We start from the raw sequence: 25290 nt of genomic DNA, 5'->3' as shown, positions 1-25290 counted from the left end.
GACCTGATTTTAAAATGGGTAAATGACTTGAATAGACATTTTTCCAAAGACAACATACAAATGGACAATAGGTATATGAAAAGATGCTCGGCTTCACTCATCATCAGGGAAAAGCAAATCAAAACCATAATAGGATATCATGTTACATCTGTTGGGATGGCTATTATAAAAAATAAAAATAAAAAAGATTTCTAAAGTGTTGGCAAGGATGTGGAGAAAAGGGAACTGCTAATGGGAATGTAAATTGGTGCAGCCACTATGGAAAGCAGTATGGAGCTTCCTCAAAAAATTAAAAATACAACTACCATATGATCCAGCAATCCCACTTCCGGCTATTTATCCACAAGGATTGAAAACAGGATCTTGAAAAGAAATTTGCACTCATGTGTTCATTACAACACTATTCACATTAGCCAAGATGTACAAACAACCTAAAAGTTCATCAACAGATGAGTGGATAAAGAAAACATGGTATATACATACAATGGAATATAATTTAGCCCTTAAAAAGAAGAAAATTCCTTTTAAAAAGAACATGGATGAACCTGGAGGACATTATGCTAATATAAGCCAGTAACAGAAGGACAGATACTGCATGATACCACATACATGAGGGATCTAGGTCAAACTCACAGAAGCAGAGAGCACGACAGTGGTGGCCAGGGGCTGGGGGTAGAGGAAATGGGGGACTGTTGTTTGATGGACACAAAGTTTCAATTTTATAAGAAGAATAAGTTGTAGAGATCTACTGCACAACATTGTGCTTTTTTTCTTTTTTCTTTTATTTTTGGTTGTGTTGGGCTTGTGGGCGTTCTCTAGTTGCGGCGAGCGGGCTCTTCGTTGTGGTGTGTGGGCTTCTCATTGCGGCGGCTTCTCTTGTTGCGTAGCATGGGCTCTAGGTGTGCGGGCTTCACTAGCTGTGGCATGTGGGCTCCAGAGCACAGGCTCAGTAGTTGAGGTGCACGGGCTTAGCTGCTCCGCAGCATGTGGGATCTTTCCGGAACAGGGCTCGAACCCATGTCCCCTGCATTGGCAGGTGGATTCTTAACCACTGCGCCACCAGGGAAGCCCCATTGTGCTTTTTTAACAATACTGTACTGTACAGTTAATAATGTGTTAAGAGGGTAGATCTCATGTAAAGTGTTCTTATGACAACTAAAAAAAACCAAAGTCAAGCCTTGACAGGAGTCCAACTGAGATGTACAAAGGTAGAAGACATGAGAAGAAACAAGAGTAAAGTGGAAAAAAATAGAGCAAAGGGGTAAAAATCAGATGCAAGAAAAGGGTAAGTGTCAAAAGATATACCAATAATAACGAGACAAAACCAATGGGTGTGTATAGCAGCCACAATGCAAACAAAAAAATCACCACTGAGAACTTGGCAACTTCAGGATATTCAATGAAGGAAACAAAAAGCCCTATATATGCCAATGTTCTCCCCAAAGAAACTGATATTTAAGGAAGAAACACCCCCAGCCCACTATAACCTTCTGCATAGTCTTCATCTAGGACCCCAGAATCAGCTCCAAAGTTTAATGCCCAGATCTTAGTTCCCTGACCAGGGATCGAACCCATACCCCTGCAGTGGTCGAGCAGTCTTAACGACTGGACCACCAGGGAAGTCCTTAAAGACACTCTTCTATAGTGTCTTTTGACTTCCACGGTTGAGACATGCAGCCATCACGCCTATCTTTAGTTGTCCTGTCCCAGAATTTGTCTGTGCCCTCAATGTCTGTTGTTAAGAATTTTATTTCTTGCTTTGACTGTCAACTAGTGTGCTGCTTTCTATTTGACATGTTTCCATTTCCAATTGTGGATTTTTGGTTCGCATGTACAAAATGGAGGTCTGGGGTAAAGCACAAGTCTTTGGGAGCTCAGTGGTCATTTTCTGTGACTTGTATTTGTATCGCAAGAACTTCGTTCAGCTTGGGGAGGGAAGAAGAGGTTTTCTTTAAACAACTTTGGGAAATACAACCCTAATTCCATTTCTTATGAAAGTGATGAAATTGAAGAGAAAATCTTTGAGAGTAGGTCCTTATCCCCAGATAGAGAAGCTCAGGGGGTTTGATTCATAATACAAAATAAATAAATAAGATCAAGCCCATTGCCCAGTATGACAAGGTTAATGATGAGTAGCTTAAACTGCTAATCACGAATCTTCAAAGACCGCCTAGTGCCTGCCCCCCCCCCCAAAAAAAAGTCCCTTCTCTGGCTATTAGAAAGGCCTGCTTTTGGCTCCAAACTATCTCCTGATGTTCTAGGCCAGTGGTTCTCAATACCGAGAATCAAAGCCCTCGTCCGACCCCAAATCAAGTGAATCCGAATCTATGGGGAGCAGGGCCCCAGGGCAGCCGGTGATAAGACCCACAGTGACCTGATCACTTTTGATTCTGACCTCCACGTCTCAGTTCCCACCACGGCCTTTGCCTGGGATGTCTTCTCTTTACTGCAGGACTCGGTTCCTCCTTCTCCCCTTGTCAATCAGGACCTCACTCAGCCTTTGGAGGGGCAGAGAGCCCAGACTCCAGAGCCGACTGCCATATTATCTCGGGCTCTAGTTCTGCCACTTGGTGCTGAGCGACAGTGGACTTTAGATCCCTCAGCTGTGAAATGAGATTATCACAGTGACTGCGTAAGGTTGTTGTGAGGATGAAATGAGTGCCTGGCACAAAGGAAGGGCTCAGCATGTTTCCGCTCATTAACCGCTCCTGCAGGGCTCTTCTCAAAAGCTCTCTAAGCTGGTAGCTCTTTCTTCTTTGAAACTCTCTTTATTTAGCTTTTTTTTTTTTAATTTTATCTATCTATCTATCTATCTATCTATCTATCTATCTATCTATCTATTTATTTATTTATTTATGGCTGTGTTGGGTCTTCGTTTCTGTGCGAGGGCTTTCTCTAGTTGTGGCAAGCGGGGGCCACTCTTCATCGCGGTGCGCGGGCCTCTCACTGTCGCGGCCTGTCCTGTTGTGGAGCACAGGCTCCAGACGCGCAGGCTCAGTAGTTGTGGCTCACGGGCCTAGTCGCTCCGCGGCATGTGGGATCTTCCCAGACCAGGGCTCGAACCCGTGTCCCCTGCCTTGGCAGGCAGACTCTCAACCACTGCGCCACCAGGGAAGCCCTATTATACCTTTTAATTCTATCCTAACTCCTTATTTTGACATAGTTTGTGATTCATAAGAAGTTGCAAAAAAACACTACAGGGCCCCTGTCTACCCTTCACCCAGCTCCCCCCCAGTGATATCTTACATAACCACAGCACACTGTCAAAACCAGAAAACTGACACTGGTCCAATACAAGTGACTAAGGTACAGACTTTATTTGGATTTCATCCATTTTTAATGCATTCTTCGTGTGTATGTGGGTACAGGTGTAATTTTTATCACCTGTGTAGATCCAAGTAATTATCACCACAATCAGGATACAGAATTGTTACGAAACCACAAACAAGCTTCCCTGTGTTGTCCCTTTATAGTCACCCCTTCCCTCTAATCCTAACCCCTGGCAACGACTGATCTGTGCTCCATCACTGTAATTTTGTCACTTGGAGAATGTTATAGATATGAAATCATATAGTATATAACCCTTCGAGATTAGTTTCTCATTCATCACAATGTCCCTGTGATCCATACAAGTTATTGTGTGTATCAAGTTAATTCCTTTTTAGTGCTGGGTAGTATGTCATTGAGTGGATGTACCACAACTTAACTTTTTAGGGGATATAAAATACATAAAATTCGGGCTTCCCTGGTGGCGCAGTGGTTAAGAATCCGCCTGCCAATGCAGAGAACGTGGGTTCAAGCCCTGGTCCGGGAAGATCCCGCATGCCACGGAGCAACTAAGCCCGTGTGCCACAACTACCGAGCCTGCACTCTAGAGCCCGTGAGCCACAACTACTGAGCCCATGTGCCACAACTACTGAGCCTGCGCTCTACAGCCCGTGCTCCACCAACAAGAGAAGCCACCGCAATGAGAAGCCCGCTCACCACAAGGAAGAGTAGCACCCGCCTGTTGCAACAAGAGAGAGCCCGCGTGCAACAATGAAGACCCAACGCAGCCAAAAATAAATTAATTAAATAAATTTTTAAAAAAACTATAAAAAAGGCATTGCTTGTTAAAAAACAAGCAAACTATATATATATATATATATATATACATACATATATATATATATATATATATAAAACTTATTATACTTGGCCTTATATTAAGATTATTTTATTTCTTGTGTTTTGCCCCCTACTTCCCTAGGTCCTATAAGCTCTTAGAGGCCAGAGACCATGTCTTACTAGTTTCTGTTTTCCCTTAATCATCATGCATCTGACCCTCTTGCCCAGGAATACAACAAACGATAAGAATCCCAAAAAACCTAGGTAGAAAATATCTCCTAAACAGAATACTGTGGCTTTATAAAGCTATTCCTGGAATAAATTGCTCTTGCTGTGCTATACAAATGCATTAAGTAGAGTAAAAATTTTTAAGATTTATTTCATTGTCCACAAGCTCAAGACAACAAATCTTAAAAATGACTCATGAAAAGCAATTCATGACCAAAAACCACTGAGCAAGATGAATCAAGATACCAAAGTGTATAATCCATAGAAAACCAACTACCTAAAGGAAAATTGCAAGAGGTCGGGGGGACAGGGAGAGGAGACACTTGAAAACACTAAAATATTAACACTGCCTTTGGATAAAAGGATTCTGGATGAGTTTATTTCTGCTTCTTTATACCCTTCCGACTGCCCCCAAATTCCCTCTAATAAATCTTTGCTAAAGGAAGAAAAAACAAACATCGTCAAACCAAACTAAAGGCAGACACCTTCTGTTCCTTTGAAATTTATCTTAGTTCTACAAGTCAGACATGTCTCTGTTAACACTCGTACGCTAGAGATACGACTTCCTCTTTAACGCTCTCTGATCTGGCTCTGTCCCCATCACTCCATCAAGGCTGCTCTTGCCAAGGCCAGCAGTGTTTCCGTGCTGCCAGGTGCACTGCTACTCTCCACCCCTCATTGCACTTGATCCTGGGGCAACGATGGACAAAGCTGACCCCTCTCTTCTTGCTGAAATGCTTTATCTTAACCTCAGTGACATCGGATACCAGTTTCCCTTCCCCTTCCCTGGTAGCAACTTCCCAATCTCCTTCGCCAGGTTTCCTCCTGCACCTGACCTCTAAATATTACATCCTTCAGGATCAGATGGGAGGATTTTTTCTCTTCTCCCTCCATCTTCCACGACTAGGTGATTTCATCTATGTTAGTAGCTTTCTTTAAAATAAATTTTTTATTTTAGAATTGTTTTAGGTTTACAGAAAAGTGGCAAAAATAGTACAGAGGGTTCCTGCATCTCACACTCTCAGATTCCCCATTATTATTATTATTTTTTTTATTTTTTATTTTTTGGCCGTGCCCCGAGGCTTGTGGAATCTTAGTTCCCCAACCAGGGATCGAACCCAGGTCCTCGGGAGTGAAAGTGTGGAGTCCTAACTACTGGACCACTGGGGAATTCCAACAGATTCCCTATTATTAACTTCTTATGCCAGTGTGGTACCTTCATCACAACTAATAAACCTATGTTGACACATTATTATTAGCTCAGGTCCATACGTTATCTGGATTTCCTGAGGTTTTGCCTAATGTCCTCTTCCTGTTTCAGGAATCCATTTAGGATACCACATGCTATTTAGTTTTCATGTCTCCTTAGGCACCTCTTGGCTGAGGCAGTTCCTCAAACTTCCTTGTTTTTGATGACCTTGTCAGTTTTAAGGTGTATTGATCAGGTATTTTATAGACAGACTGTCCCTCTACTGTCTGATGTTTTCCACGTGGTTAGACTGGGGTGATTGGTTTTGAGGAGGAAGACTACAGACGTAAAGGGCCCTTCTCATCACATTGTATCAAGGGTACATACTACTGACATGACTGACCATTGTCGATGTTGACCTTGATCTCCCAGATGAGGCAGTGCCTGTCAAGTTTTTCCTCTGTAAAGGTACTTTTTATTTTTAAAATAGCTAGGAAGTTTTTAATTATTTATTTAGTTATTTTATTTATTTTTGGCTGTGTCGGGTCTGAGCTGCGGCACACGGGATCTTCGTTGTGGTGCGAGGGCTTCTCTCTAGTTGTGGCACACAGGCCCCAGGGAGCCCGGCTCTGTAGCTGTGGTGCCAGGTTCCAGAAAGCGTGGACTCTGTAGTTTGCAGCACGTGGGCTCTAGTTGAGGTGCGCGAGCTCAGTAGTTGTGGCACACAGGCTTAGCTGGCCCGCGGCATGTGGGATCTTAGTTCCCTGACCAGGGATTGAACTCGCGTCCCCTTCACTTTAAGGTGGATTTTTTACCACTGGACCACCAGAGAAGTCCCAAGGTACTCTTTTTTTTTCCCCCTCCCTTTCACACTGTATTCTTTGCAAGGAAGTCCCTATCTTTAGCCCACATTTAAAGAGTAGGGAGCTATTTCCACTTTTGTGAGGATGGGGTCTCTATGTCAATTATTTGGAATTCTTCTGTATAGGTGATTTATCTCTTCTCCCTTGTTTATTTACTTAGTCAGTCATCTGTTTGTATCAGTGTGAACCAATGCATATTTGTTTTATGTTTGGGTTATAATCTAATATTACATTATTTATTTTATTGCTCAAATAGTTCCAGTTTTGGCCTTTGGGAGCACTTTCAGTTAGCTCCTGTGTCTCTTGGACCTATCCTCATCTTTTTGTTTTTTGAGCTTCTCCTTACTTTCTGGCATTACCAGATTGTCCACGCTCATCTTGTATGTTCCCTGCCCAAGGCCCTAGAAACATCCATTTCTTCAAGGAGCCCTAGTTCTTTTCATTGGAGAATGGAATTAGAAACCAAGATCTGGGTGGTGGGTATGCCTATTGCTACTGGGGTGTAGATCCTTTCTAAAACTTCATTATTCCCCATGGCTGATGTAGGCACATGAAAATATGTTAACTGGGAATGTCTTTTTCTTAGGCTACATCAAATAGTGAACAACCTGAAAAAAATTGTTGGAAAAATAATACTGTCCCTCTATATAAACCACATATATAAATCCACATATAAGCAAGAAGATTTTTCATAAGTACTGGGAAATGCACCTTTCAATCAAATTGTGAGATAGCCCTCAAAATATTCCAGGTCAGTGAAAATGCAAGACTGCCAATGCCAACGTTAACCAGAAATGGTAAGGGAGGAAGAAGAGCCAAAGTGCTTAAAATGGAAATGAAAACTATACAAACAGCATAATTCCACTAAAGAAGTGATTAGATATTCTTAATACTGAGAACCACAAATTCTTCCAATAAAAAATAAAGTGAAAAGAAAACTTGAAAATTCAGATTTTGCTAATGTATTATGTATCCAATGGACTAGATTAGAATAGGAGTAATGCTACCGCCAAATAGGAGATCATAATCTACTTTGACGATATTATAGAACTTAAAATATGGTACAAATGTTCTCACTAAGGATGGCTGAGAGAAAAAAAAAAAATCTAGGTGTTACTTATTATGATGTAGTTTAAGGGAAAACCAACTAGCTTGTCTATACAAGCAAGCCCCACATTACAGGAACAGGGGCAGTGAAAGCCAAAATTCTGTGCATGGAATAAAATCTTCCTGCAGAGTATTTGTTACCATAGAAGTTAATATTCCCAACCAAGGCCTCACTTTTGTTTTTTTCTTTCTTCAATGACCACAACACTATATTTAATGAATTGGAAGTTACATGCCTGTAGGTTTAAATAAATCAAAGAGAACATGAATTTATATCAGCACAAATCAGCATCACGATCAACTATAAAAGCCTCCCTCCTTCTTGCTTTTTCCTAACTCATGACTTCCTTTTACATCAGTAAATCAGAAAGCAAAGACAACCTTTATGATGGTAACGGAACCCAAGTGCTATTTGGGGAAAACAGAGAGGCGGCTAGGGAGAGAAGCTTCTGGAGAGACCTCAAGGCCACTGCAGAGCAGGAGAGACAGATTCAGGAGCATCCGCTGGGCGAGATCAGCCGAGGACCGTGCTGTGGATCTACAACAGAAAGCCCTTTTGATTCGCAAACAGCCCGTCTTCCCCCAGTCAGATGCCAGAGAGCGTGCCGGCCCCAAGCGGACAAAAGCTGCCACACTTTGCGTTGGACTTTTTAAAGATCACCCCTCTTACAAAAAGAAAGTCACAGCAGCACAGCGCTTGGGTTGGATCCTAAACTCACAAAACCAAGCCTCTTCTGCCTGCCACCATCCACGGCCACCTGCGAGGCTCCAGCCATCTCCCCTTTGTCAACCTGAAGGGCGTCCCTGGTGTCTAATTATTACAACAGACAAAATGAGATGTCATCCTAACCTGAAGCTGTTTTACTGTCCAAACCCACGAGACCTTTATTGCTGCCACCCTTCTAAGCCGTCACCTCACTTTAGTCTGTGTGAAACTGCTCCCCCACCTCCCTTCCCCCCTCCCCACACACGTTTTTCCCCAACTCTGTTGAAAATCTGTTTACCAGTGAGCACAAGAAGATCAGCCTGGACACTTCAGTCACAAGACACAATCTCTTGGCAGACTACCTTTTCTTTCCTCCCTCCACCCCACTTGCCAACCACCCCCCTCCGGCCCCCTGCTTCCTCTTTCTTCCCTGCTGGATCATTTACTTGCCCTCCTGGTCCGAAAGCCCCATGCTGTGCGGGTACCGAGCCAGAGACCCTGGGGAGAGAGTTTTTCAGGGTCAGATGAAGACAAGCATGCCTTTGAGGGAAAGGCTTCTGAGGAGCAAAGCCAGAGGCAGAAGCAAAGACAGTTCCTCCTTGCACGGCCTGTCTGCTAGGGCCGAGGCCCACTCCCCCATCAGTGGAAATAGCAGGAGGCAGCTCGTGCTCGAAAGAACACAGGCTTTGTGTGAAGCGAGACATGCCCTGCCTGGCCACTGCCACTTCCTGGCCACGTGACCAGCAGCTACAGAACCACCAAATGACTGCTTCCTCAATTTTAACACGCCGCCTGCCTTAATTATTCTGAGGATAAAAAGGAGATGAGGTATGTAGACCATAATGAGAAAACCCATAAAAGATATGCTATGATGCATCTCAGAAATCTGCCCAAGGTTTCTGTCAAACCACCGGCACTTAAAATCATAGTCAAAGACAGTCTTTTTAAAAAGGTTTTTTAGAGTTAAATTACTTTTTTGGTTCCAGAAAACCACCAGCTGACACTGTTTCAAAATTGCAAGCTAAGACTCCGTTGTGATAGCACTGATCGTTTCTGATGTTTTTAGACAATGCATGACCACTCTCTGTTCACAAGATTTTCATACGCTGGAAGGGAATGTATTCGGGGCTACGTTAAATACGGCAGAAACAGAGGTAGCTGAGAACACGTACTCACCAGGTGATATCGGCCGGCTAGAACTGGGAGAAGGTGTGTAAGGGATCGGGCTGGACACAGTGCGAGGTCTTAATCCTTGTGCAGACATCTCGTTAAAATACCTAAGAGGAGTGGAGGAGATGGTTAGAGCCGCCTGCATTCCAGTAGTTCCTAAGAAAGCTCCTGTGAGAAAATGTTTGGGGTTCACATCTTGCGGTCAAACTCCTGAATGTTTAGAAATCAATGCTGTAGTGAGGAGACACGTATAATAGGGACTCCAGAGCCATGCTGTTTCACTGCTTGGCAAAGCTCTCTCCCCAGGGGCACAGGTGAGGGAATCCGGGGTGTTTTCGCTCAGGATGGAGGCCTGGTGACAGAGCTGCGTCATGCAACAGAGAGGACCAGGCTTTTCTCCATCACACTATGTACAAATTCACCACCACTGTCCCAAGAATTAGACAAATCCACGTTCTAGTGGCTACCTGTAAACTGTTACTTGAAAGGCAAAACCAGACAAGCCCTCTGAGACGCATATCATCGGATTAGAGATATGTGATCCCGTGAAATGGATGTCAATTGTCTACAAGGCAGGCCTTGTTTAACAAACAGTCACGTGTTCAAATGCAGAGCGTGGAATATAATAAATGACACATGGGCTGAGCACCTCTGCAGGTCACACCGTGCCGGGTCTGACTTATTACTGGATTCGGAAGTCACATCAGGCCTCACTTTGTGAACAAGCACAGAGAGCTGATGAGGAGGAATTTCCGCTTGAGAGACTCCCTAATAAGCGCTCCTTCCCAGGCCTTCGGGCCAAAGGAAGGAACGGCCACATGCGCAGGCGTTTCTATCCCAGGAAACGTCTCAGCCCTGATATGCAACCAGTTCATGTGAGGAACTTCAACATAGGTAGTTCTATGCTAGTTTACTCAACTCGAAGAAAACCAGACTCCCAAGTTCGGCATGCACCTCTCAACGAGCTACCTACCACCGATTCTTCCTACTCTCTTTAGCACGGCCCACCATAGTGCCACCAGGCTGGACCTCTTGTACTCTACAGCCAGTGAGGTGGCTAAGGCCACCTCTTGGTCTTTAAGGAATTAAGCACACTTGTAGACGTCTCAAGTGTCTGACTATTTTCTTTCTCCCAAATAGGACATCATCATTCCCAGTAGAGAAAGCATATGTCTTTATTCAACAGCTGTACTCTACCTGGGATAGTCTGACCTAAAAAGGTAAGGCAAACCTTCTGGAGTGAATACCAATTCTGGAAAAAAAAAATGTATCTGGAAAGCCTGAAGTAGCTTCAGTGTTGTCACCACAGTCAGAGGAATTGTCCCTCAGAGTATGTCGTACTCAAAATCAAGCACAGGGTACTGTGTGTGTTAATGCATGCTCTGCTCCATGTCTTAAGGTAGTTAAAAAAGTAGTTAATAAGTTATCTACTACTGTAGCTTATGTTTTCAGAGGATAAGAGTTTCAGAAAGAATGAGACACTGTCTGAAGCAGATCAGTGAAATTCACAGTTAAGGCTGATAGTTTTATCATATAAACTTCTGAGAAAGAATCCTCTTTATTCTTTTCAAATGAGGAAGATATTTTTTTAAAAAACAGATTTAAGTCTGTTTTTTATAAAGTTTTTTAACTTATAAAAGTAGATCAGGAATTCCCTGGCGGTCCAGTGGTTAGGACGCTGTGCTCTCACTGCTGAGGGCCTGGGTTCCATCCCTGGTCGGGGAACTAAGACCTTGCAAGCTGTGCAGTGCGGCCAAAAAAAAAAAAGTAGATCTTCACCACAGAAAAATTTACATTTTTCATGAAACGATAATACCACTGTCCACAGCAAATTAATCAAAAGCCTCGTTAGCCCTCTGGACCTATTCAATAAGAGAAAGAGAGTGCTGATCTGCTAACACCGCCCACATGTGTCCAAACAACACGCTCTGGCATCAACAGCTAGTACCAGTCCTCACAGCCGCTGGCAGACCCGGGTCTGAGGCCCTGGCTTCCCAGCCCAGGTGCATGCTGCTTATCTTAACGATCACCTCACTCCCAAGTGCAGAGGAGGCGGGCAGGTGGGGAAGGAAAGGAAAATCTGGGTGAGCGAGGAGAACTGAGACATGTCCTCTAGTTGACCAAAGGATGCCTCTCTTATTCCGGCCCATTTCCCAGTGGGACAGTGGGGGGACTTGACATTGAGACCTGAGCAGATAAATGCACTGCGTGAGTTCTATTTTTGAAAAGTAGCTGCAAAGAGGTTGAAAAGTTACCAAGTGTGTTAGACCAAAGCCTCTGGCTTTCAAGGACTTCCACCCACCCCCGGTGGACTCTTTCGCCCCCTGGATGTATTCGCTTCCTCAGGCTGTACCGCGCACCACCTGCTCACCTGTACCCAGGGATTAAGATATGCGCCCACGCTCTAAAGAGACGTGGCCCAGGATGAGGCGATTCGACGACACCTGCAAACGCTGCCTCCCGACACAAAACCCGCCTCCATGTCTGTCCCACTGAGTAATTTGGGAAAGGCCATTGTTTTTTTGTCTTTTTGTGTTTAAGGAGGACGGTCAAACATCTTCGTTTATCCCATTCTCAGCACCCGCACTGAGGCCACGGAATTCATCATCACAATAAATAAGCGTGCCTGCCATCTGCTGCCTCATCTTACAGGAGGTGAAGAGGGGCTGCAGCCTGGGCTGCTGTTGTTTTCCCGAGGCTCGTGAGACATGCACGCACCTTTCATCATCCATCTCTAAGCTGGACTCGCTCTCGGAGAGCTGTCGACAGAGGGCCTCTCTTCTCTCCATCTCCCTCTGCAGCTTCCTCTGCAGCCTCAGGTTCTCTTCCCTCATGTGACGTTCCTCCTCCAGATACTGCGCCATTTTCTCGGAATCTGAAAAGCCAGAGTTCTCAATTAAACCACGGTCCGTGCATATTCCACTCTTCAGAAAGACGGTGGTCCAGCTCCTGCGCCACAGACCAAGAAGGGCTGAAAGACAGCCATTCTCACTCTCCCACACACAGACGAGATCTGGATTTCAAGTTTATCCCAAGTACCAAGGTTGACCCATGATATGCATTTAGAAAAACAGACGAAAAGCAGTGCTGTCAGGTTAGGCATCTTCCATCCTGCTTCCCTGCCTTCTAAAGCGCTTTATGTAGAGGAAGGAACGCTGGAGCTACGTGTGGCCTGAGCAGCTCCCAGAGCTCCCTCTATACTGCTGGAGCGGAGAGGGAAGGGGGTCCAGCTGGGGAAGCAGACTCAGCCCACGGGCTCCCCTCCAGGCACCAGTTCTACTGCCTGTCAACTCCAGACACAGCGGGGTAGGTCACCGATGGGAGCACACCCATAGGTCACACTTGTTAGCACACCCCCCAGTGCACTGGGAGGTGAGGGGGGGAGAGGTTTGCACACTGAGAACCAGTGTACTCAACGTGCTAGGTAACAGTTATAAATCTTTTTATAAAACTAGAAACTAACAGAATAAGCAACTTTAGATCAATATTTCAAATCAGTCTAGTTTTTGGTGTTTGTGTTACTGTTTCCTGACTTACGTACAGCCTTTCGGAGTCAAACAGCAGGTAAAGACCTACATGCAGCCAGGATCTTGGGAGGGCACCATGCTTATGACAAATACCCCTTCCTTGGGAGCTGCCCCATATGCAGAGAGGTCTCTGCTACAGTGCCGGCCAGAGCTAACCAGCCCCAGGGCGAGACGCTGGACCAGGCTAAGCCAGCCAGATCATCCTTCCTGCGAATCTGAAATGTGGAACTGATACCTTCCTGGGGCTCTGGAATCTCGTTCTGCTGAGTTGCCTGGACCCACTGTAACCCCTGCCCTTCTGAGTGACTGTGCAGGATTCTGTGGCACGCTCCAGCGTCCTTCCAGGCAAAGGGAAAACATGACCCTCCCCGCTTTCCTGGTTTACCTCAGACACAATATGTTGTTACTAAGTATCTTGAATACTTATCTTGATATCTTGAATATCCTTATTTCAGAAATTCAAATGAAAATACCAAAACTATTAAACACTGTTATGTGCACTAAACACCAAGTCCCTGGGCCGTTTTCAATCTACCCAGAAACCCTGCTGTCTAATCCAGATGCAAAAATCTCTTTAATGGAAGGCATGCTGGGAAAATATTTACAAAGTACACTTTTCATATAAATGATTTAAGCTATTTCATCCCAAATATGTCAGCAGACGGAATTTTTCACTTGCTCTACAGGCATCGCTACATTGGCCTCTTGGAGTATCTACTGTTTCTAGACTAGAGGGACAGTTGTCGGAGGAGGTTGCCTTTCTTTTCCATAAATAGGAAAGCTTCACAGAACTGAGGATTCATGAGGCTTTGAGGATAATTACTGAAGAGGAAACACTGTTTTTCAAAGAAAATGGCAATCCTCTAGCATCTGGGGAAACCAGCAGGGGGATCCTTAAACAATAAGCTACCGACAAGAACATCAGTCACCAGGAGTGATGGCTGAAAAGACCTCCTGGCAGCCTGGCAATTAACCCAGAAGCTGGAGGCACCGAGAAGGCACCAGGCCCACAGCCTCTGGGAGTGAGAGACCCAGGCACAGATGGCTGACACCGTGGCATTCCTTGGGTGCCCTCTGCTGGCTACCGCACACCTGACTTCAAAGGACTAGATTTACTCGCAGGAGTCCTCCTCTTTCTCCCACAAAGAGCTCCCTAGGACTTAGGGGCCAGAGGTTATGACGTCCCTATCTTCAGCCATCTCACAGCAGTTAGTCAAAGACAGTGTCAACTGAGGGTGACTTACAGACAGTCTCCCAAGAGATGATTCCTACCTGATCCCAAGGTGTCCTGTACCTTTTAAATTCCCTTTCAGGTTTATGGCTAGAAAATACTAGCCATATTGGATGGGGTGCCCAGACCCCATCCAAACCACTTAAATCAGAATCCCCGAGGATGAAGCCTCTCCACTGGTCTACCAAAAACTCCCCAGGGGACTCTCATGTCAGTTGAGAGCTACTGGGAGAGCGGTTCAAGTTCAGACACAGCTGGACTTGGGGGAGAGGGACCAAGTGCCCCAGGAGCTTTCACAGTGGACAAAGTTATCCAACCTAAGGAGGCAGAGGCAGGTGGATGAGGAAAGTCATTAACTCATACTCTACTCCCAACCCAAGCCGACTGCGTGCCGCTAAGTGCCACGGCTTTCCCTGTCCTCACAAAATCCAAACAGCACTTTACAGAAGCCTCTGTTGATATCCGCAGTCTCTCCAGAGACCAAACAGTGCAGTAGGAAGGAAGTAGAGGAAATAAGATATTCTTCCCAAATTTCTTCTCAAAATGTTGTCTGGGGAACAACAAGGCAAGTATATACAAGAACGAAAAATATAAACTGACAGCCGTGGAAAGAGTTCAGAAAGCTGCTACAAGACCTGTGTCTGTCCAACACAGCAAAAGCTCAAAAAATATCCTAACCTAAAGCAACTAATATTTGAGAACTCCTTGATGTGTTTTCACGGAATACACATCCATTATGGTTCTCAAGCAGGGGTACATATCAGAATCACCTCTATTTAAAAAAATACAGAGGACCAGACTTCACCCCTAGAGTAAAAGCCCAGCACCCTGGATGGGGTCAGACAGGACAGTGGACTCCCAAAGATGTCCGCATCCTAATCCCTGGAGCCCGAGTCCATGTTGCCTTCCATGGTAAAAGAGACTTGCAGGTGTGATTAAATTAAGGACCTTGAGATGGGAACTCATCCTGGATTATCTGGCTGGGCCCGATGCAATCAGAGTCCTTATACAGGGAAGGCAGGAGGGTCAGAGTGAAAAGATGTGACAAGAAGCAGAGGTGGGAGTGGTACCAATGCAAAGGAGTCATGAGCCAAATAATGCAGACAACCTCCAGAAGCTGGAACAAGCAAGGAAACGGATTCTCCCTTAGAGCCTTTTACAAGGAACCAGCCCTGCTGACACCTTGATTTTAGCCCAGTGAGACCTATTTTGAACCCAGGCCTCCAAAAAACGTGATATAATAAAATTTGTGTTGTTTTAAATTACTAAGTTTGTGCTCGCTTGTTAACAGCGGCAACAGGAAACTGAACACACTGTACTTCTTAAAGGCTCCCAGGATAACCTTGATGCACCCATCCCAGATGCACTACTGGACTAGGACTTGAAATCAACTTCGGAGAAGAAAACGTAAAGATAAGAAGCACTGAAATCTTAAATGCACATTTCATCTGACTCAGCAAATCCACGCCGTGGAATTTACCCTGAAGGTGTTCGTGCACAGGTATCAAACGTCTGTACGGAGATGTTCACTATGGTTGTAGCATCAGCACCCAAACGGGTCTGTTGGTAAGGGATGAGTTAAATGAGTTACAGTGTATCCATACACTCAAATACTACAGAGCCTTTAACAGGGGGGGAGGGGACGCCCCTGGCGGTCCAGCGGTTAAGACTCCGTGCTTCCAAAGCACGGGGCGTGGGTTCGATCCCTGGTCGGGGAACTAGGATCCCACATGCCACACGGTGCGGCCAAAAGATTTTAATAAAAAGGGGCAGGGGGAGTAAGGCAGCTCTGTACATACTGGCAGGGAAAAAACTGTAAGACATAGTAAGTGAAAAGAAAAATGCAAAAGGGTATGTTCATTGTGCTACTATTTGTATAAAAGAAGTCTATACACACACACACCTGAAGAATATATTAAAAATGTGTTAATTGTGAGAACTGGGCAGCTGGGGATCAGGGGTGAAAGGGAGACTTATTTTTCCCCCTGCATACCTTTCACTGTATTACCTATTCAAATAAGTTGAATGGCCTAAAAACCAAAACAGAAGAAACCCAAGTGAATGCACAGTGACGTAATCAAGTGTCCAGAAATTAGTTCCTTTGATTTCCAAAAATAAAAAGGAGAAATTTCAAAAGCATTTATTCCTCAACCACCATGAACAATCGTTAACTGAGGCCAAATTTTGATAGTAAAGGAGATAAACACTATTCTCTGCCTAATGCCCCCAAAGTACACTGAGGTCTCCTGCACTGCTTCTGTTAGCACCATCCGAGAGATGAACACCAGGGGGAAGGTTAGAAATAGTACCTCTGATATAAAATAGATAACTAATGGGGGCCTACTGTATAGCACAGGGAACTCTACTCAATATTATGTAACGACCTTATACAGGAAAAGAATCCAAAAAAAGAGTGGATATATGTGTATGTATAACTGATTCACTTTGCTGTACCACAGAAACTAACACAACACTGTAAATCAACTATACTCCAATAAAAATTAATTTAAAAAAAAAAGAAAGAAATAGTACCTCTGATTCTGGACCATCCTGAAATTACATGATTTTCTAGAAGTATTCTAAACTATTTGCCCTGCCCTACTGTAATTTTTTTTTAAATAATCTATTCCAGGATGACAGACACATGAATATGTACTAGCCATGAAACACAATATGAATTTGATTTATACAAATCCAATAGTAAATATAGGTAAAACTCTGTACTTGGTAAGTGGATTAATTCTGTGGACAGATGACCAGCGACACCAAGGCTACGTACGCTGTAACTGGGCAGCTCTCAGTTGCTTCTTCAGCCTCTCCACTTCATTCTTTAAAAACCTGATGTGTCGCATCATGTTTTCTGGAGAGTCGATCTCCATGGAGATGTCTCTAGGCGATGGGGGAGCAGACACCGGCTGGTCTAATTTCTCCTGCAGGATTCTTCATTGAAAAGAAAATTCCAACAATGAAAAACAGTTTGCCTTTAAAACACAAAACGTTGATTTGATGCTCACCATCGTCTATTTAAAACATACACGAATAAGTTCTCAGCAATCAGAAAAATAAATAAATAAAAGACAAAAACAACAAATTCTAGCCGGGAGGTTTAACAGCATGCTCATGTTAATTGCCAAAATTCACTGAATTGTTTAACCCCTGTGCCCATTTTCCATCAACTTCTGGTCGCCCTTACCTGACAGTCAAGTCAAAGGGCAGAGCTGAAGGAGCCACCTTCCTTTTTCTCCTTTCAAATGGCCACTGGTAATTAAGCCTTACTGAAAAAAATGTCTGTAACACTGGCTTCTGATTATCATGCCGGAATACACTGGGCAATCAGAATGATCCGCTGACTAAATGGTCCACGTGCTGGGTTGGAGGGAACGGCGACACTGGAGGAATTTCCTCTCAAGGCTTTCAGTTGAAACTTACAAACTACAGACTATGAATCTCCTTGGAGAGTGACATCATGTAAAGACACTGACTTCTCAACTCCCCTCCTGAAAAAACCAATCCTGAGGGTATGGCAAACTGCACTGAAGGCCCTTTGCTTCTGGCCACAGCAAAGGTAAAAAGAGTTAAAAAAAACAAAAACAAAATGTACTGGGTTAATAACTGGTGGTGCCACCTTCTCTACCAATTATCATTATTTTGAAGCACCTAAAACATGAATATTCTACAAAATGACAATTTCATAATGTTCGATGCAATAACTTGGTACTTATATACATAAAACCTCCCACTGCTTTTTGCAAAGGAAGACAGACTGGCAACAGACCTCTCTGCCCCTTTTATAAGCTGCTGGGAAGTTTCTGGTTTAGTTTGGTTTTCACCTTTCTACCTCTGAGTTTACCCGAGTGCAAACTGTGAATTACCTTCAGGCCTAGCCTTGCTGAGAAAACTAGTAGGTAAAATATTGTAATGGTCCCTCCATCTATTATATGAAATAATTTTTCAAGCTTCAATTTATTAGCACTACTGTAATAAGGCAAAACACAGCTGATTCAACTACTGCTTGAATAATTCCCTATAGATACACCTCAGATTGTCAGTTTTCTTAAAGCCTGGGGTATGGCTCTATGTTGCAAATCTTGAGATGAACTCAATTTATGGATGTTCATCCAAAGTACTTATGGAAAATGTCTCTGGTTAGCAAACAAAAGATCGTGGTGAAGTAGATGAATGAATATTTTCAAGGAGCTCCCTTTTGACACCCAGACGCACATCCCACCCACAGAACCTCCTGCCATTATTCAAGCTCTGCTCCACCCACCCCAAAGCACACAGTACTTGAATCTAAGGGCCAAACCGGACCTCGCACACAGGGGTTCAAGAAATACGTGCTGCTGAGTATTCCATATCCATGTACATACATTCAACACCAAGAACCCTAACCTTAAATATGTACCAGTATTTCTTTATAGCAAGTCTTAAACACAGAGATGATCATTTTTCTATCAAAATCTCAGCCTCCCTAATGAAGTACCTTCTAGAAATGTGTGATAATTCACAGTACATAGCACATATCCTAAGCACTTCAGAAAATGAAGGGGGAAGCCGGTTCAATTAGGTAAAAAGCTGGAACTGCAACCTTCCTCCGGAACAACAGAGGTAAACAACAGCTCCTTAGTGAATTTCTTCATAGGCTTTAATACCAAATGAAAAGAAATTCTACCGGGTCAGTAAGGGAGAAGTATAAAGAAGTGACCAACAGGAGGATAGGCTATCAACATTTTTCCCAATTGTCAAATTAAAATGATGTGCATCAACCAAGGAATTAAAATGTCCCATTGTCATTCCTCGGTCACACCCAGCAAGCTACCCCACTCCTCCAACACACACATACATACAGAATACTGAACAGCAAGACTAAACAAACCGCTTTTCAGCTTCAAGTTTATCCATCCTTTTCCAGAGACGATTCACTAGTGCCTCTTGTTCTTGTTCCAAAGTATTTTCAAGGTCAATCTTCTCTCGTCTCAGCTGAAGGAAGGAAAACAGTTTTACTGAGAATTGTAGACCACTTAAACTTCGTTAATTAGATTTTTTTTGATTGGACCATTAGGACCCCATTTCACGGAGAAAACTGCAAAGGAATGGCCAATTTTCTGGCACAGACACATTAAGCGCATCTAGTTCTTAAACTTTGAGAACATCGAGACAGGTTCATTCTTTGATGTTAAAGCTTAATTGCTATCTGGTACGTGAATCACAGTGGTTGCTTCAGCATTTATTCAAGGCACATGGAAAGTCTTCCTTAAAGAGGGTTTGAGGAGTTCTGCTTACTAGTTGTCCCAGGACTTAACTGGGTTTGTCCCCACAGTCCTGCATGTAGTTCAACATTAAACCAGAAAGGTTATATTACTATTTATATAAATAACTCAAATACCTGAAGACAATTCTACGTAGTGGTTAATGGGTACACATAAATATGTCCTAAGATATAAAAAGCATATGCAAAAAGGATAAACGCCAAATTCACAATACAGGTTACCTATGGTGAGGTAGGAAAGAAGGAAAATTTGATTTGGGGGGCGTGGGCAGTTGCAGAGGGAACCCCAAACTGCATTCTACTTCATAAAAAGAAGCAATACGTGGAAGCAATTAATTTAATTCATTAATAAAGAGCAATATGCAAATACAGAGAACAATGTCAGACATTGGTTAATAGAGATGATGTAACAGGGAACTAAGGAGTCAGAAATGTCTGCCCTCAGGGACCTTACATTGTAGTGGGGGCCAAGAGAGTAAACGAAACAAATTATAGACTTTGGTAGAGGGTGAGAAAGAGATGAAGAAAAAGAGGGCTAGTGAGGGGGGAAGAAAGTGCCACAATGAACAGATTTTACAGAGCCGGGTTGAGGGAATGTGTGATATCATTCTTTGTATTTGTCTATATACTTGAGATATTAAGTAATTTTAACAGAAATCTTTTGTAAAAGGGGGAAAAGGTTGTGTTACTGCCCCATGCTGTCTCTTCAACCAATAGCAATTTACCTTTTCAATCACAGGCTCAACAAATTATTTTTGATTGCACAGCTGTAAAGACGTCAAAGTAGCAGAGTTCGTATCTTTTTAGCAGGTTAGAGGCAAGCTTCTCTTTGATCAAAGATCCCTATATATACAGTAAAGTGAGACCAATTCCATGGACAAAAGGTAGTCTTTTAAAGCAACCAAAGCAGACAGACCTTACTCCACAAGTGAATGAGCCAAGATCACACAGAGTCAACTGGAAACATAGCCTCGGTATACTTTCTTTGCATGGGGAAAGGCAGAGGAGTCACACTGAGTCGGAAGCATTCTGTGCTGAAGCTTGGAGCCGCCTAATGCACAAATGCTCCTCAAGATATTAAACAGTTCCTACCCGCAGTGAGGAGGAGAAACCCAGGAACACCTCGCAGAACTCCTAAGAACCTTGGTGATCCTCTGACCACATTTTGGGCCAAGCTTTGAAGTACAATTCACAGCCATTTATTTAAAGAAACAAAATGCCAAGGCATTTACCCTTTAAGGACTCTATTCACAGGTTTAACTAAAACATGATACGGGGTACTTGGTAGGTGAGAAAAAAATTCAAGCAAGGCATCGTTTCGTAGTAGAGATGCCTGGTAGAAACTTATGCCCAAAGACTTTCAATTTTAGAGTAATCATGCACCATGCTAATCAGTAACTCCGAAAAGCCAAGTCAAGACAAAGCTCTCTTTGCCCACGTATAACTGACCTGGCATGCGGCTTTGAGTAGGTACTCACCTGCCCTCATCTACGCTGGCCTTGATGACGGCCGAGGTCCCTTCCAGGGCCACCCACTCTATCATTCTCTGTCGATCTCAAGAGGGCAGCTGTCTTCAGTCTGAACTAGCTCCGTAAGAGATTTTTAGAGCCAGAAGCAGCAAGAGAAATCATCTAAAGCCACCCTTTCATTTTAGAGCTGAGGAAACCACTGGCCTGGGAGATGGTGTGACTCAGGAAAAGTGATGGATGCTGCCAGGAGAGGAATGGGTAGCAGTCACCATGGTGACCAAAAGAGCTGGGTCCCATCCAACCAGCGAGTTCAGAGCATCTTAAGGGGCTAGTAGGATTTGGGGTAAATTATCCAATAATACTTGGGAGGAGCCGAGTAGGGGTAGCTTAGTGAGTCTGAGAGTACGCAGAAGCAAATAAGAGAGCAGGAAAAACAGGAGTTGAAAACAAACACGAATCTCAGCTTCTTTCTGGTACCTATTGGTAGAGCTACCAGCTATCAATTTGCTGCCCACTTCAGTGAACCAAGGCCTCCTGGGGGTGCAACTTGGGTTTGCTGTACCAGTTTGCTCTACTAATTTGTTTCCATGAAGCAGGCAACACAGGATGGATTTGGGTGTTTCATTACACAGGCTGGCAGTGCTATGGGAGTCCATATTCTCTCTGGCCTTAGAAAGAACAGGGCTTCCAGTCTTGTTTTTTCAGCTAAAAAAAATCTTATCTTTTCAGCATTGCTGAGGCGCTCTTACACTAAAGACCAGAGAAGTTCAAGGAAATGGTACCAATTAGGATCATGATTAATTCCCCCTGAAGTTCTTTATCAGAGCTGCCCTTCCATCTCCTGTGCATCTAATCCCACAGCCTATAAAGAGTCCACACCAGTACTGCCAATTCGGACAGGAGTAGATTTTCAGTGCTTGCATTGCCCTGAGATCAAGAAACCCTCAAATCTGACGGGATACGTTAAATTTACAGCGTACGAAGTCAGAAATTCTTGCTGGAATGGAAATGTCAGCCCAGGGCTGCATTCCTTGCCTGTGCAGATGATTTTTTCTGTGCTGGTCTCCATCTGTAATACTCTCCCCCATCTCCTTCCTCATAATAGCTAACAGCCTTTTTAGTTCAGTGTTCACGCAACAGGCACCTACTGTCTTCCATTGCCAGACATCAAATTCTCAGGCTCACCCAAGCCCCTTCTGACTGCACAGTCTGTGAGCACGCGGCAGCAACGGATACAGCCGGTTCGTAGAATATTTATTTGAAAGGCTGCTTTGTAATTAAGTCAGGTCAGTGGCCTCCCGGCCAAACTCTTTACTCCTCTTTAGGAGCCCTTCCTCCCACTGAAAGTAAATTAACGTGGCACCAAGAGTTCTTATTATATTCCCCAAATAAATACACAACTTCTTCAATGGATAAACTTAGAGCGTAAAAATAGAGCTGGCTTGTCTGAATTCACAGCCCACCCTAGCTGCGTCTTTGCAGTGGGCAGACACTCACCACTAAAAAAGCAGAAAAAGGGGGCAGCCAAGAGACAGCTCCGAACACCATCGCACTTCTCGCTCAGCGTAGCATTTTCCAATTTAAAGAGAACCATGATGCTGGGGTGGAGGGAGAAGTGGCGGAAAGGAGTACTTGGCCAAAAAAAGCCTGATGAGAACTTCAGCATGACCACTGCGCTCAACGATAGAATTTTGGAAGGTTTTAGTGCACCTTTTCAAGCTACTTTGTTTTAGTCTAACCGCCATATTATCATCGTTTCTATGGGAAAATATATTTTGAACCCCAAACATCTGACTGAAAAAACGAATTTTGGAAGGCAGCCCATGACAACTAATCCATGTAAGGGCTACCATATACATGGAACACAGACACAAAGTTTGTTACAACGTACGGCAAAAAGTACTTAGAATGATGGTGCCACAAGAGGTGTATACCAGATGTAAGAAATAGCAGAGTACTCTAAGACCTACACTGACCAAACTCTTATTAGTTGGCTGTTTTTCTGTTTTTTGTTTTTTTAAAGAGCTAGGGGTAATTCCTAAGAAAACAAATGGGTGTGGGGATTAACACAATCCCCCAAAACTTTCCAAGTTAGGTAGCATCTGAGAGCCATTAACAGTTCAGCGCGATTTCCTATCAATTTGTTACATAATACCATAGATGTTCAAAGTGGGGACCTTGGAGGTATATCAGAATCACCTGGGAAAATAAAACGTACAAGGTTCAAAACATGAGTAAATCAAAGTCAGAAAAATGAATGCAGTTTCTGCAATGGACTGAATGTTTTTGTCCAAAGTCACATGTTGAAGCCTAAATCCCCAGTGTGATGGTATTCGGAGGTGAGGCCTTTGGGAGGTAATTAGGTTTAGCTGAGGTCAGGAGGGTGGGACTCCCATGATGGGATTAGTGTCCTTTCTAGTCAGGAGCGACCTTGCAGCTTGCTGCTCTCTGCTCTCTACCAATTGAGGACACATGCAGTCAGCAGTCAGCAGAACTCCATCAAGCTCCCTGCTCCTTGACCTCCAGCCTCCAGAACTGTGAGAAATAAATTTCTGTTGTTCATAAGCCAGTCTGTGTTATTTGTTATAACAGCCCAAATGGGCTAAGACAGTTTTGTTTATACTGCAAGAGTAGAGACAGTAAAAGATATTACCTCATTCCATCCTACCTTGCCAATACATCTGAGTTAGTCATAGTTTTACTTATATATAGGAAAGAAGTGACTAATAGGATTCATGAAGGGACTATTAAAACATACCACATGCAAATGATGTGAAAAGCACTGAAATCATGCACAATGGTCCTTGCTCTGTGGCAAAGGTCCCTCACAAATTAAAGCAACAGAGACAAGTAAAGTAAAACTTAAACACTGCCTCTGCTGGTGTGGCTATCAGTGGAATTTTGCTTAGCCCTGGCAGTTTTCCTAGGCTGGAAGACATCTGATCTTTGCCTTCTGGAAAACATATATATATCTTTAAGAAATCAAGCAGCCAATTTGTGTTATAGATAAGACAGGTGTTCATAGACTACAGAGCTCCCAAGGTACCTATTTGATTAATCAAGCTGCAGCTGGTTTCATAATTAAAAACAAGTTCTAGTTCATCACCACTGGCTTGTGTAATGTTGAGCCCAGAAAGAGCCAATGGAAGTTCATCAGTAAGGAGCAAGACAAAAGGAGAGAAAGGATGATCACTTTCAAGTCTAGGTGGTCAAAAATTACAGTTGAAAAGAAATTTATCTATGTGCATCAGAAACATACTGATAGGGGGACTTCCCTGGTGGCACAGTAGATAAGATTCTGAGCTCCCAGTGCAGGGGCCAGGGTTCGAGCCCTGGTCAGGGAACTAGATCCCACATGCATGCCGCAACTAAGAGTTCGCAGGCCACAACTAAGGAGCCTGCCTGCTGCAACTAAGACCTGGTGCAACCAAATAAATAAATAAATTTTTAAAAAGAAAAAGAAATATAGTGATAGAAGGAATTCCCTGGTGGTACAGTAGTTAGGACTCTGCACTTTCACTGCTGAGGGCCCAGGTTCCATCCCTGCTCTGGGAACTAAGATCCCACAAGCCACGCGGCATGGCCAAAAGATGAAAAAAAATATATATATATATACTGATAGAGAACAGAAAAAGATGCCAAAAAAAAAATCATGAAGAACCATACAGCAAGATAAATAGGGTCGGCCCTTGGGTGAAAGTAATGTTGGTGGTAATTTACCTTCCTACCTTTTCTGGCTCCCACCCAATTTTTTAATGAACATTTACTATTTTTATAACAAAAAAATTTAAAGACATCTAATCTTAAAAATCAACAATTTCCTAATAGTACATCCATTAATTTAGGATATTAATTCACATATCTAAAATACAGAGTGAACCAATAAACTCTCAGAGGAGAAATGATAGTGAAGGCTTAGCTATCTGAAGACAGAATTTTCCAGATAGCCAAGAGTTAACCTTCTTTACCATAGCTTATAACTTTTTTCTTCTCAAACACTGTGTTCCTATAAAAATTAGATTTGTTCTTTGAAATGGACAGAACTTCAGGATAATATTAATACCCCATCAATATTTAATATGTGAAAATAACACTTTCATAGTTTACCAGCTCAATAAATTTTGCTTTTGTTCAATGATACTGAAAATGAAGGTCTTTTATGAAATAGATACACATATTATTAGTCAGATTTATATGGTTTCTGAGCTTAAGTTTTTATCACTTTGACATCAGCACAGTATTATACAAATGTGCATAATGGGTTCATAATTCCAGGGGACTCTTTTACCAAATAATTACCATCGGTGGAAAGCAGGTTTCAAAGTCTGGGGTGTAAACTCTTTTGCTACATCAAGAGCCCAGTGGAGAAATCCTGGGGAAAGAACACATACCATAGTGCATGTTGCAAATACACTATCACATCA

The 25290-nt window shown here is 43.3% G+C and overlaps 1 protein-coding gene across 1 annotated transcript in view; it reads right to left on the bottom strand.

Moving 5' to 3' along the window:
- CCDC6 (coiled-coil domain containing 6) overlaps positions 1-25290 on the bottom strand; it is a 110745-nt gene that overhangs the window by 5587 nt on the left and 79868 nt on the right. Inside the window, exons 4-7 of the mRNA XM_082407481.1 lie at positions 19005-19108; positions 16908-17068; positions 12089-12245; positions 9377-9477 (exon numbers count right to left, since the gene is read on the bottom strand). Of these exons, the coding sequence (XP_082263607.1) occupies positions 9377-9477; positions 12089-12245; positions 16908-17068; positions 19005-19108 (523 nt within the window). The remainder of the gene's footprint in view (positions 1-9376; positions 9478-12088; positions 12246-16907; positions 17069-19004; positions 19109-25290) is intronic.

The sequence above is a fragment of the Balaenoptera borealis genome, assembly GCF_965194805.1.
Source record: "Balaenoptera borealis genome assembly, chromosome: 10".
Taxonomy (NCBI): Eukaryota; Metazoa; Chordata; class Mammalia; order Artiodactyla; family Balaenopteridae; genus Balaenoptera; species Balaenoptera borealis.
Note: the sequence above shows the minus strand (reverse complement) of the source record. Positions and strands in the feature narration are given on the sequence as shown.